Source organism: Ixodes scapularis, unplaced genomic scaffold, assembly GCF_016920785.2.
Source record: "Ixodes scapularis isolate PalLabHiFi unplaced genomic scaffold, ASM1692078v2 PGA_scaffold3__209_contigs__length_174095766, whole genome shotgun sequence".
Taxonomy (NCBI): domain Eukaryota; kingdom Metazoa; phylum Arthropoda; class Arachnida; order Ixodida; family Ixodidae; genus Ixodes; species Ixodes scapularis.
Genome location: NW_024609868.1, coordinates 113,357,288 through 113,370,932, shown reverse-complemented (window position 1 = coordinate 113,370,932; position 13,645 = coordinate 113,357,288). Strand labels below are relative to the sequence as shown.

At 44.4% G+C, this 13,645-nt stretch overlaps 1 protein-coding gene across 1 annotated transcript in view; it reads left to right on the top strand.

The window, feature by feature from the left end:
* Positions 1 to 11,887, top strand: part of LOC8053708 — a 65,804-nt gene extending 53,917 nt beyond the window's left edge. Inside the window, exon 4 of the mRNA XM_029981605.4 lies at positions 8,973 to 11,887. Coding sequence (XP_029837465.1) covers positions 8,973 to 9,256 — 284 coding nt within the window. The 3' untranslated portion in view covers positions 9,257 to 11,887. The remainder of the gene's footprint in view (positions 1 to 8,972) is intronic.
* Positions 11,888 to 13,645: the final 1,758 nt, after the last annotated feature.

Here is a 13,645-nt window from a genome sequence, read left to right as displayed (position 1 = left end):
TCGGTGACGTCGAAACGGCGACCTGCAGCCCGGTTACCGTGTTCGGTAGCGTACTCGACCGCATATAATTTAAACTTCGCTGTGTAGCTCTTGCGCGACTGCGGTGGCATATTGTAGCAAGACCGGGCAGATGGCAGGAAAACACGACGACGCACGCACGCAGAGCGAACAAAGATGAAAATGGCGACTGAAAAAGAGAGGCGGCTTGTCCTGGCTTGTCCTGGCTTGTCTTGGCGAGAAGCGTGATTGTCGCCATCTGTTGGCATTTCACATTACTTACGCCTGGGACCTCCGCATCCGCAACGACCGTATGTTTGCAATCTTGGAGTTCACCTAAAACGTGGCACGCGGTGGTCCCCGTATTGAAGTATCACCGTGTTACGACCGCGTGATCGGTAGCGATATTTTGTTTTTGGTGAAACAAGCTTGAACATCAACCGAGTAAATTTAAAATTTCTGAACTCGCAAAAAAAAAAAAAAATTCGCGTATAAGACGCATTGTTGTATAAGACGCACCAGCAAGAACTTTTGAAAAAAGCCGCGTCTTATACACCGGAAAATACGGTATTTGTTTTAGAAAAGTTACTACTGCTGAGGCCAGCACGTGTGGCGCGTGCAACACCAATTCCTGCAATATCCTTGATGCTAGGGTAATATAGCAATAGGGAATATTCACTGGTGGCCATAGCTGTGTGCACGAATGCTGGGTGCGTGCTGATGGCGAGCTTCCACAGTTCTTTTGCAGCGTGCATTCCGCACCCTCAAGAATGCCGGTCTTAGCAGCCTATTGATGTGAGCTCGTTCTGAATGATGCGCTCTAAACAGCACCCACAAATATGACGTCCAGTGAATACCGTATTTGCACGATTCTAACGCGCCCCCGATTCTAACGCGCACGTCTCTTTGACTCCCGGATATTCGAAAAATAACTTGATGCCGATTCTAACGCGCAAGTAAGAAAAAGTCAAGGCTGAGCAACACATACCTGATAAGAGGTATTTATACAGCACAAAAAAGAATACAAATTGACAGACTAGTCGTCGTCAGAGTCCGACGAGAGGTCCTTGTCACTTTCCACGGACCACAGGCAGTCGTCTTCGGTTCCGTCCAAGGCGTTGGAGATGCCGCACTTCTTGAACGAGTGGGCGACCATTGCCTGGGGAAGTGCCTTCCACGCGTCGAGCACCCACTTGGCGAGGTCGTTGAGCGCCGCTCTTTTGAGACGTCCTGCTGGCGTCAGAGCGTGCTCGCCGTCGATGAGCCACTCATTGTAGGCAGCCCGGACGCGATCCTTTATTGGCTTGTTGAGGCACACGTCCAGCGGCTGGAGTTGAGATGTCATTCCACCTGGAATGACAACGAGATCGGTGCGGCACGCCGCGAGCTTGTCCTTCACACGCTGGGTGATGTGACACCTGAAAGAGTCCAACACGAGCATGGACCTCACGGCTAGGTCAGCTCCTGGCCTCTTCATCGAGACGGAGTCAATCCAATCGACCATCAGGTCCGTGTCCATCCACCCTTTCGGGTGCACTCGGACGATCCCATTCGCGGGGAATGCCACGTTTGCCGGCAAAGTCTTCCTTTTGAAAATCAAATATGGGTTCAGCTTGTGTCCGTCGGCCGTGCAACAGAGCATCGCTGTTACCCTGTTTTTCTCGTTGCCGGAGGTCAGTATCCTCACTTGCGTAGCGCCTTTCGTCTCCACTGTGTAATTTGACGGCATGTCAAAAAACATGGGCGTTTGGTCTGCGTTGCCCATTTGCCCAGCGATATAGTCGTTTGTGCGGCGGAGCATAATCACAAACCGCTGGAATGCCACCAGCTTCTCCTCGTAAGCTTCCGGGAGCTTCTGGCAGATGCTGGTTCTTCGCCTCATGGAAAATCCCTTCTGCTTCATGAACTTTGTGATCCATCTCCGGCTGGCTTTGAAACTGGTCCGCGGGATCCTGAAGCTCAGAGCCAGTTGAAGGGCTTTCACCTTGATGATATCGGAAGATACGGGCAGCTGATTTGTGCGCAGTTCCTTGACGAAGTCAGAAAGCGCGCTCTCCAGTTTGGGGAAACGTCCTTGTTGAGGGCCATTAAAACCTTTCCTGGTGGCCTTGCACGCAAAAATGCGGTTTCTCTGTTTCCGCCACTCGCGAACACACGTCTCGGGGACCCCCAAGACACGGGACGCCGCTCGATTTCCCTCTTTTTCAACAAGCAGAATCACTTTTTGTTTGAACGAAGCCTCATAGCGAAACCGCTTCTGCTTCTCCATTTTGAAGTTCGACAACGACAAAAGCAAAATGGCGTAGCAAGCGAAGGAAGAAAACATGTGACGACGCATGGATTGGATTGGATTTGGAGCTTACACAATCCAGTGAAAGCCCAGCGATCCAGTGTCCATAACGATGCGGGTAGCTATCTAACGCCGAGTTTGTTTTTCCATTTTTTTTTTTTCGGTTTCGATTGTAACGCGCATGCAATTTAGAGGACAGTTTTTTCGGAAAAAAAGTGCGCGTTAGAATTGTGCAAATACGGTACTCCCTATAGGTCTATTTCATCAAAGCCGTTTCGTAGAACACCGTTTTATCGAACATCATGGTTTCTGGCCACATCGTTTCTCGTTTTTGTAAATAGTCTTTTTTTCTTTGCATTCAAAGGATAAAGATAATGTCACGAATGACAAATGATGAGGCGGTGAATAACTGAAAAAACTAAACATTTAATGGGGCAAACAAAGTAGAAGGTTGGCGTCGCAGGCGTGATGTCGGCGAAACAGCAGGATCGGGACTGACCCCGGCTCTCCACGTGGAGCTCGTTACATACACGCGTGGGCTTCTGGAACAACCGGCGTAGAAGGTTCGGCGCGTAGAACATACTAACCTCGAATAAGCAACAGTGTTCTGGAATTCACCAAAATGCGACATTACAGAAACAAAAAAAGGTGTATCCGCGGCCAGGCATCGAACCTCGGCTACTTGCGTGAAGATAAGCACGGTAACCGTTAGGCCACGGGCGGGCTGCCTAGTTGGCTAGCTGCGCACGCGGTAATATTATGTTCTGTTTTTCTTTTGCTTTGTAGTAAACAATGACTTCCTTCAGTTATGTGGCCTAAGACGAACTTGATACTTTTTGGGGGCCAGGAGTCGTCGGGTGCCGAGACGGAGGTGACATTGTTGCTTTTCGTGGTACTCAACGTTGAGGCAATGTCCTGTCTCCATGTAAAAGTTTTTTATGTGTTTATGTGTTCGCATTATGTGTTTGCATTCTGCAAAACTAGATTCGTCTGCCTCTTCCCCATTTTTCTTAGAAAGTAAGCTGTTCTTCTGGGGCTGAACGAGAACACTTGGTTTTACAAATATACGAACACGCAAAAAGCGCGCGAGCGCTGAGCAAAGTGTGGACGTGAGTTTTAAATATAAACACCGCAGTGCGAACATTAATAAAATATTTCGGAAATGAGCTTTTCTCTACATTTGTCGATTTTGCAGTGAGCATTTCACTGGTGAGCTTCTCTTCGGTAAGCTTTTCTCCGCCGCCCGTTCTCCGTTGAGATTTTCTGTCCGCCGCTCAACAGTAACAGCCCAAGCAGCAGACATGGTCCTCCGGATATCCTCAGGATGTCCTGACGTTCCAGGGATGTCCTGTGGATGTGTATAGGACATCTGTGCTGCTAGGGAGCCGACCAAAGGCTCATCGCAGCCAAGACTGTGCAATCGACGAACACCATAATAAAAGGCGTGCGGGTTCTTGTCTAATACATTTGCCTCTATTTAATAAAATACTGAATCAAGAGTGTATTGGTTCGGGTTAAACAAGGAATCTTCAGCGCGACTTCCACAACTTCCAAATAGCAACATGTGAGTCACGCCTACTTCCAAAAAGCTTGTTCTGTTTTTAGCTTCATTGAATTTTTTTCGCAATGTTTGTTTTATTTGGGTAGAAATCCGCCTCCACAAGCTGATATGCAAAGCGAATGTCGAAATTAAAACAAAATCAACGAACTTACGTATGTTTCCTCCACATTTAAAATGAGTAAACATTTTAAATGCATCTCTGGAGAATATTTGAAATCGCCAGATCAAATCATCTATCCTATTTCGAACAGAAAGAAGTAGTAAGGCAGTATCTACTCTTTGACCCCTCAGTAGCTTTTGTCTGCCTGCATTTGCTAACTTCAGGCCTCACGCAAGGACTGCTCGAAGCGTGAAATCTTTCACTCCCATTTTCTTGACCCGAAATGCCAACAAAGAATGGAACATCCTCCCAATGATGCGCTCCGGCGATTGAAAACTAATGACTCTCACCCACCCGCTAAATATCAGGGTTGGGCAGTATCGCGATACAAATGTATCGCGATAGTATTTCAGAAATACATTTCGCATCTGTATTTCTGTATCGCGATACATTTTTTTCATCAGTATCTGTATTCCTGTATCGAAATACATTTTGAATGTTCCTTTGTATCGCGATACAGTCAGGGTGAAATGTATTTCGTTACATTTCTTGAGAAACTCCCCCCAAAAAAAATACAAATCCGAACGCTTTTGTTTTTTAACTTTTGAGGGCACCAGGGTGAGGGAGATGCTGGGGCATTGTTACTATGCTGACCAAGCTTCCTTCCAACTATTTTTCTCTGCGACCTCTTCTCTCCTCTGAGAAATGTTGCGTAGTCAGGGACTCGAACCAGGTGGCGTGCCAGGAGTGGAGTCAGAGCATCTTGTGCCGCAGGTCCTTAGGTAGGGGTTTCCTGAGTCATTGTTTGCAGGCATCCAAAGCCCGCTGCTAACCGTCTCGCTCGCCTTAACGTACACAGTACACCCAGCCGGCGAAGCTGAGTCACTGTCCGTTGCAGCACGATCCTGGCGGTGGTTGACTTGAAATAGTAGGATGGCCCACGCAGTGAAGTTCAACACATATTCGAATGCGTCTGCGGCTGCGCCCATAATATTGCACGGCTCAAGGGTACGTAATCAGCCGACGTGAAAGTGACCCGCTGCTCTGGTGATCCAAAAGCCAGGAAGGAGGTCAGACGTGGCCTCGCTGTGCCGACCCAGACTTCGTACACCTGCGACGCGTCTCGAGCGCGCTGTTTCTCGGAGAGCTCGCACCTGTGCCGGCAATATGAGGTCGCAATTCACGAGGTCTCTATTTAAGTATGCAAGACGAAACTTGGACTGCAATCCATGCGTCGGTGGCGGAGGGTCGACAGGAAGGACCTTTACAACAGGGATGCCACCGTATCATTTTTTTCAACCGTAACAGAAACTAAGACATGTTTTCCAAAATGCTTCAGGTGGTCCACTATTCTCGAAAATTCCAAATGACACTGCCTGCACGATCTTCAACGAGGTAACCTACAATGAAAGTATGTATTGTCCTTTCATACAGCAGTGTGTTAAAGTTTCATGTTCAAGGCCACACCTACAGATAAAGAATACCAGTTGATTCCACCGTGACGTCATGTGATAGTTGTTGACAAGGGCGTCCTTATTGGACAGGGGCGTGGTGATGTTTTGATGGGATTTAGCATGACATAAAATCTATTTAGAGGTTGAAGTCTTTTCGCATCCCTCGTCAGACAGACAGGATGTCCGGGATGGGACCGCGGTCAGTCCTTGATGGAATGTTTTTTTGAGCCCATTGAAGACTCCTCGTCGTCCAAAATCACTACCTTCAAGGCAAAGCGCCAAGCCTACGGGAAAGTGATTTCAGGATCAAAAACTTCCATTTGCAACTTCAAGCTTCATTTCATTTGGCATCTCAAACAAATTTGAAAAATGTATTGCAGGATCAGTATTTCTGTATTTGTATTTCTGCCCTCCCTAAAATGAATTCCTGTATTTGTATTTTCAAATACTTTTCGCCTCTATTTAAAATGTATTTCCGATACGTATTGCGATACACTTTTACAGATATATTTCAGTATCAGTATTTTAGCTACTATTTTAATGTATCCCAGTATTTGTATTTCCAAATACATTTCTGAGTATTTCTGCCCAACCCTGCTAAATATCTCCGCCACTAAACAAAAAAAAGAAGAAAAAAAACTTTTTACTTGCATTAGTGCGACGCCAAAACACCTACAAATCCTCCCAAGGACGCGCTCGGGCGATGTACAACCTATTACTCACTATCGCGATAACCCGCAAAATATCTTCGCCCTCCCCCCAAGAAAAAAAATCTGTTTTGAGAGGCACTCTTCCTCAAAATCCCGACTGTCAACCCGACGACCTTAAAGATGCAAGTAGTCCGGGGCACGATAACGCATTGCGCAATTTTAAAAGCAAGTATTGCGGACACACTCATAGATGGTGCCACCAGACAGCTGGATTTTTTTAGGTTTTGATGGGCTACAAACCAGGTTAAAATTTATTACAATGAGAATCTCTAAAAAAAAAAAACTTGTAAGAAATATATTCAAAAAGTCCTGGTCTTGAATATTGTCGAGCCTAAATTTGTATTTAGGCCCCGATTTATTTTTAAAGGTTTATGAAGCATGGAACGATAAAAAAAGGCTTTTTCAATCATCTTTCAGTTCCCATAAAAAATGTTAGCTTAAAAATCGAAAAATGTAGCACCACAGTATTACTGTTTTTTTATTATCTTTCTAATAAAACCAATGCCAAGTCAATCCGTTTGCTGGTTCTTGAGAAAATATACTAAAAAGTTGCCATTGGAATTGCATAGGGCTCGGGAGGTGCGATATCCTCTCAAGCATCACAGGTCATATCACTGTACAAAATGCAGTCGTCTGCATGTAATTGAATATGTGAAGAGACGGCTTGTACTGTATCATTAATATATATCGAAAAAAAAAGGAGAGGGCCAACTACCTACCCCTGTGGGACTGCGGATGTTATTTTCATATAAGAGGACTGTAAGGCCGTTAATGAACATGGACTGTTTTCTTGAATTTAGGTAATCGCCAATCCAATTGAAAGTTTCCAAATCTATGTTTAGTTTGTGAAGCTTGTTTGTAAGAAGATCTTAAGGAACCATGTCAAAAGCCTTTTTGAAGTCCAGGAGGATACAGTCAACTTGTCAGCCCTTATCAAACGATTGTGAAATGTCGTGACAACTCGAGCAACTGCGTGGTACAAGAAAATCCTGTACGAAAACCATGTTGAAATGGGCTAAAGAAATTGATCAGACTAAGGTGTTTCATTAGGTTAGTGTAAATAATGTGCTCCATAGTTTTGCAGTACACACTTGTCAGTGAGATGGGCCTGTAGTTTTGTACCAGATTTTTTGGGCCAGACTTGTGGACGGGGACAACATTTGCAGATTTCCAGTCTAGAGGCAAGAAGCCATATTTCACCGATTTTGTAAACAAAATTACCAAGTAACTCAAAATAACTTCAGCACAAGACTTCAGGACAGCGTTGGGAATTCCATCGGGGCCAGGGGCTGAGCCTTGTCTTTCTTTCTTTCTTCAGTTACTCGTATGGTGAAGTTACTAACATGTGTTTTACGGCTGCTCTTCAAGTCAAGAGCATCACCAAGTGTTGCTGTGAAAATATGCCAACACAACCAGGTGTCTTTCCAAAAACCACCCTGTCCCCCAACAAGAATTGAACCACAAACCTGTCGCTTCATAATACAACACCAACTACTGTGCCAGCAGACCAGCTTTGATTATCATCGTTATAGTTACATGTTGCTACAAAAAAACTATCACCCATATGGTGCGAAAATTCAAAGCATGCTGTATATTCTGTGTCTCATCACTTTACCGTAAGATACATTTAAATTCCTTTCTCACTTTTTCTCTATTTCTATGTATAAACACAGTTAATTTTATTCTTGTTTTCTTGATTCTCTGCCTAATAGTTCCAACATTCAGCGGTGGAATTTTTATTAGTTAAGACCATAACTTGCTTATTATCTCGCTATTAATGTGATAAAAGATAAGCTGCTTTTTCCTGCTCTGTATATTTCCTCTTACATTGATCGTCAATAAACCACTTGCAATATTCCCAAGTGCCCCGGCTCGCACTCGAGAAATCATGGGAACGGTGTTCCTTCAGCTCCCTAGTGATCGCTAATTTCAACCAGTTCCATGGTTACACACTTTTTGAGCGTAATTCGGAGTCACCGTGAACATGCGCCTGATATACCCCAGGGACCTGTCATATCACTTTTAAAATTTCTTGTCAATGTCAGCATTTTTGATATTGTGCATGCAATCCACCTTTCAACCTGGCTGAGCTGCAGAAATCTCTTATATAATATTATCATTCTCATGATTTTTGTTTTAGCAGGAATTGCTTAAAAAGCCGAGAATTCACAACAACAAAAACCAGGATTTAGCTCTTAGTCCGCGGTGCTGTTTAGTGCATTTTTAGCGTTTCTAACTTAATATCAGCGTCTTTGAAATTGTACGAGAATGATAATAATGTAAGAAATTTCTGCAGCCCATCCAGGTTGAAAGGTGGACAGCATGCACAGTATCAAAAATGCTGACATTGAGGAGAAATATTAAAAGCGATATGGACAGGTCATTTGGGTATATCAGGCACTTGTTCAGGGTGACTCGAAATTAAGCTTAAAGCTGTGTAACCAAAGATAAGTTCGAAATTACCGATCACTAAAGATGTGAAGGAACACCGTTCTCATGATTTCTCGAGTTCGGGCCAGGGCGCTTGGGGGATATAGCAAATGTTCTATTCAAAGTCTGAATTCATCACTGTCATACTGTTGCCCACATCGCCCCTTTCGCCCCAGAATGTCTTCTGAATGGAACCACCTTCCCGCATAGTTAGTGTCAATATCGTCGGTCATAATTTAAAATTGCAATATCCAGCCATTTTTGTTGAAACTTGACCGCTCACATTTTCTTTTTGTATTGGTCTTGTTTTTGGCCGCCATTATGTTTAGCTTTTTGCCCCTCCCCTCTTTAATGCCTCCAGACCCTGAGGGTACCAAAATAAATTGGTAAAAACTTGTTACAATGGTCCTCTTTTTGGTGTGTTTTCCAGGGGCCAAAAGGAAGTGTCAGGACGGGCGGCAGGAGTTCCTCGAAAGGCAAGTGGACCGGGAACAAATGATCAAGGAAAAAGAACTGCAGCTTGAGGAACGAAGGCTCAAGCTCGACGAAGAGCGGCTGGCCTTCGAGAGGACCAAGTTCGAAGCAGAGATGGCGGTCAAGGTGAGGAGGCTGGACATGGAGGAGGAGGAGCGCAAGATACGCAACGACACGGACAAGATGCACTTGGAGCTCATGAAGAAGATGTTCGACGAACTAGTCCGGAAGGCACAGTGATCGAGAACTGCCAGGCGACACTTCGTTGCGTATCAAGTGTTTTGGTATGATGGTGGGCATTATCATTGAGGGTTGGGGGAAGTGAAATGGATTCAAATCATTCTTCATTACAATTCATTCATTAGGATTGAGTGGAGTCCAAAGGAGAATAGATTGTAATCATGCATCATGAGGATGCATGATTACAAGAACGCATATTTGGGAGCGTATTTTCCGGAAAATTTGAGAACATAATGTGAAGTTTTCCGTAGTCTTCAATCATGTTTAGTAGAGGACGGAGGTTTTGTGGAGTTTTGTCATCACACAGTTTGAAACTTTGAAACAATGATTTGTGCAAACATAAATAAAAGGAAATGAGGTGAAAGAATGACTTTTCTACAGTCAGGGTGTGCAACATAGCTATGAGATACTATGTTTCAATCTCAATGACACATTGTTTGCTACATTGCAGTAATTGATAGCAGTGCATTCTTTTTTTTATTTACTTTGCCGCTGGAACCTAGAGAACACCCTTCCGACATAGAGAATGAGCTTGCGATAGTGGTTTGCTAAAGTTTGTGCAGCAACTGTTCTATGAAAAGTACAAACAGGGCTATACCAGACCCGACTGCATTGGCAGAAAAAGGAGCACTTAAGTGTCTCAACACAATGTTTATGAAAACTGGATATGCCGCGTGAAATTCTGGTACAGAGGGCCATTTTCAACAAAAAAATTTTCTTTCCCTCTTGGAGTTGTTTTCTGATAAATTCGGACTGTAAAGGTGTTTACTGCCAAATATTTATTGAATCTTGTGTTCTCTGCTGTCTCTCTGCTCCTCTCAACTACCCAGAAAAAAAGAATTTCTGCAAACAAAGTTGATTTTGAAGAATGTCATATTCACATCTATCATCATCTAGAGAGTATTCACAAAATCCTTTGTTTACACAGCATAGAGTTTTTTTCATAAAACTTTTTCGGTCCACCAATGCTAAAAGCAAGATAGAGGTTCGAGTAGTTCGAACAGATTTGTCTCCGTTCCACTTTTAACCCGAAAGCATCTACTGTCCCGTAGAGCAAAGCCGAAGTCGTCTGTAATCGCCAAAAACGCGACCTAAATTCCCATTTTCCCATTGGCAGAGAGAAACGGCTCCTATATAGCCATTGGCTGCGACCCGTCATGTCATAGTTCCAAGGAACGCCACCCCACAGAGAAGCTCTCTTCCTGGCGCTGCGGCCCACACGCCGGTAAAAGGGAGAGGGTGGTGCGCACGCTGCCTGCCCCTCTCATGTCAGGCGTTGCCGAAGGGGGGGGCGAGGAGGGCTGCGGTTGTTTTTGCTCTTCTTGGCGCCGAGGAACATGGTGCTGTTTGAGGTATCTATATCGTTGGCGGCCGCAACCTCGGCAGTAGCAAAACGTGGCCGTCCATGCCAATACACTGCAGACGAACTAAGGGAGCGGACATTAATGTTTTCACATTCACAACTCGTAAGAAGTACTAGGTGTCCTGGGAATTTTCGGCATAAATTTCAATTTGGAAATCTATTATTTGGTAATGGGACAAAAGGAAAGGTTCACTCATGGTTTTGCTTAAGTGGAATTTAATGGGCCATGCAGCTGTGGCATTGTTTTTTTACTTTGTGGATGCCTTTTATTAAGTATGTTAAGATTTTGTCGACAAGATAAAATGCAATCAATTTATTTGATTTTTCAGCGCGATGTTAGCATAGAATAAATTACTTTTTGGAAATTGCTTTCACAGCTGCACTCTCCAGGAATTCTGCTGCTCATCTAGTGAAGAAAAAGTTAATTACATTAGTTTTCCGATAGTTTTCCTACCTAAACAATGTCAGTGTGTCCCTGACAAAAGTCACTGTAATTTTTTTCACAATTCATGTACAGATGGAACTTTGCACTGCATTCTGCCTTGCAACTGCCAGTATATACTGTAAATTTAATTCATATTCAGCCAAAGGTTCAAAAGTAGACCCTTTTGAATAGTGTCCTCCCTTAAGGCATTGAAAATATAAATTGTTCATATTTTGTGTAAAGTGAAATAGACTGAAATTTTTTTTCAATCATTTAGTCCACGGACTAGGTAGTTTTTGTCATGTTTTCTTTATAAGGGGTTCCAGATATTGTGTAAAAAGCTGAGATAGAAACAATGCTTTTCGTGCTGTATTACCTATTCTTTCCTTTCTGTCAGTGGTAATGATTGTGAGCAATAATGCCAAAGGTTTTCTTAACATCTATTTCAAACCTAGAGGGGGTTGTGCATCTCTGTGGTTGCATCTGGAATGCTGTTCTGTTGTCAGTTTGGAAAGTTTCACATGCAGGTGTGGTTGCCTGTCTAGGGTCACCACTGCACTTTTCCCAGAAAGTGGTATTCATAACTTCCTTTATGCTTTGAAATCTTGCATTCACACTACTGTGACTGAACACATCGCAAAAGTGTGCAGCACTGCTGCATAGTGAGGCATAGACTAGGACACTGGAATCCGAAAAAATAAAGTACCGCAAGTGTGAAGTGCCATTCTTAATCACGAATGAAATACTCCTTCCTGAAAGCTCAAATGCTGTGCCCTTTGATCTCAGGAGATGTGTAAATATATTTCATATGATATGTTTCAATAAAAATGCAAGTATCCACAAATGAGAAACATTGGCAAACTTGCGTAATGGATACAAACTGCGCATTCTGGGTATGAAGCACACGGGCAGCCACAGTTTCCTACTCGTCGGTGGTGCGCTCTGCCGCACTTGGGGCACTGCCTTGTGTTGCATGCTGTCTTGCCAAGGGATTAATCTCGGTGTTGCTGCTGGAGGTGTCCTATTCATCGCATTTACTGATGGGGCAGAATGTTTTTGAATACGAGTGTTTTGCAACCGAACGTGAAATGTTACGGACACATTCGGAGAGTTGCCAGAATAGATTGTTGCAAATTCAGGGGAGACAAAATTAATAACGTGTGGTGATGCCTCTTTTTTGGCGAGACGAGAACCAGTCATAGTATTGACGTTTAGGTTGTTTATTTTAGCACAGAATGCTTGGCATTCTGATCGATAATGCATTTTTTTTTTTTCTGATGCAGTTATGTGCTTGGTCAGTCATTTTAGGACAGCAAAAACCATTTTGGAAGCATATAATTCAGGCTCGTTCATTCCGCGGCAAGTGTACTATCTTAACGATTTAACATTCCATCGTGGGTTGGTGTGTACAACTAAGACAGTGTCCTTCGGTTCTCCACTCTTGTGCAACTACAAGTGAGCTTAAAAGCACCGGTCACAGCAACACCAGTATTGCGATCAGGGTGTTAGATAGGCAGGTGGGGAAACGACCATTGAAACCTGCAGCAGCGGTGCGACCGGATGGTGTCCTGGCGGCTTCCGCTCGGCAGGTAGATCCGCCTTACGATAGATGGTCCGGCAGCGTGCGGAAGGCGATGGGCTCGAATGGAACTCTGGGAGAGAACGCACCGCATCAGTGATATTCTTTAAAGTAGAATTTACTAAATCCTGGTGAAATAGAATTACCACGCGAATATTAATCATTATTTTTCTTAACTTTGGTGCATTTTCCAAGCTGCGTAAGCGGCTGGCAATGTGACGTCGTTTGCGAAACATCTGACATGTTCTTTGTTTTGTTTGTTTTGCTCCCCAATGCGCTTGAGGCGGACGAAATTGGCATTTCTTGCCGTCTTTTGGCGCCTGGAGACTGCCAAGATTCTTGAGGTATGAACCGCTACTGTTGTGTTCCAGACTGTTGGTTGGGCTATTGCCCAAAGAAAAAAAAGCTGTGATATTTAGGGTGGGTGATGTTGAGTTAGGGCGACTGTCATGCTGGGCATAGCGTGACAACAGCGGTTGTGCGATGGCGTATCGCTGGCTTCAAATCAAGTCGAACGGAAACTTGCCTTGTTTGCATGTAAACAGCGGATAAGCTAGATTGCTGAACACATCTACAGGCGGTGTGGAACCGACGCATTTCACGACACGCCTCAGCAACGAGGTAAGAGGGGCTTAGAGCGATAAACCGGGGTTCCAGTCTGCACTCAGAAGTGACCCCCCCCCTCCCAGGCTGCTGCCACTGTGCGCTAATGTGTCTACTTGTCACATGACTGAACCAAATATGTGACGCTCCAGAGAAGATGGCAGCACCCAGGCAGCGGTTGGCCTCAACTGGGCTGGAGCATTGGCCAGAGCTTGTCAGATTCATTGTTTGTTGTCGTTGGCCTCATAGAGTTGATTTCAGGTGTGGGAGCCGCCACATGAACTTGGTCGAAAGCAACTTCAGAGTTCAGCGTCATCTCTCACGTTGGTATAACGTGCAAATATGGAGGAACAGTGTGCATTTTGCTGGTGATCGACAGGGATATTGCCACGAAAGACAGTCAGCCCTGTGTTGCTTGGA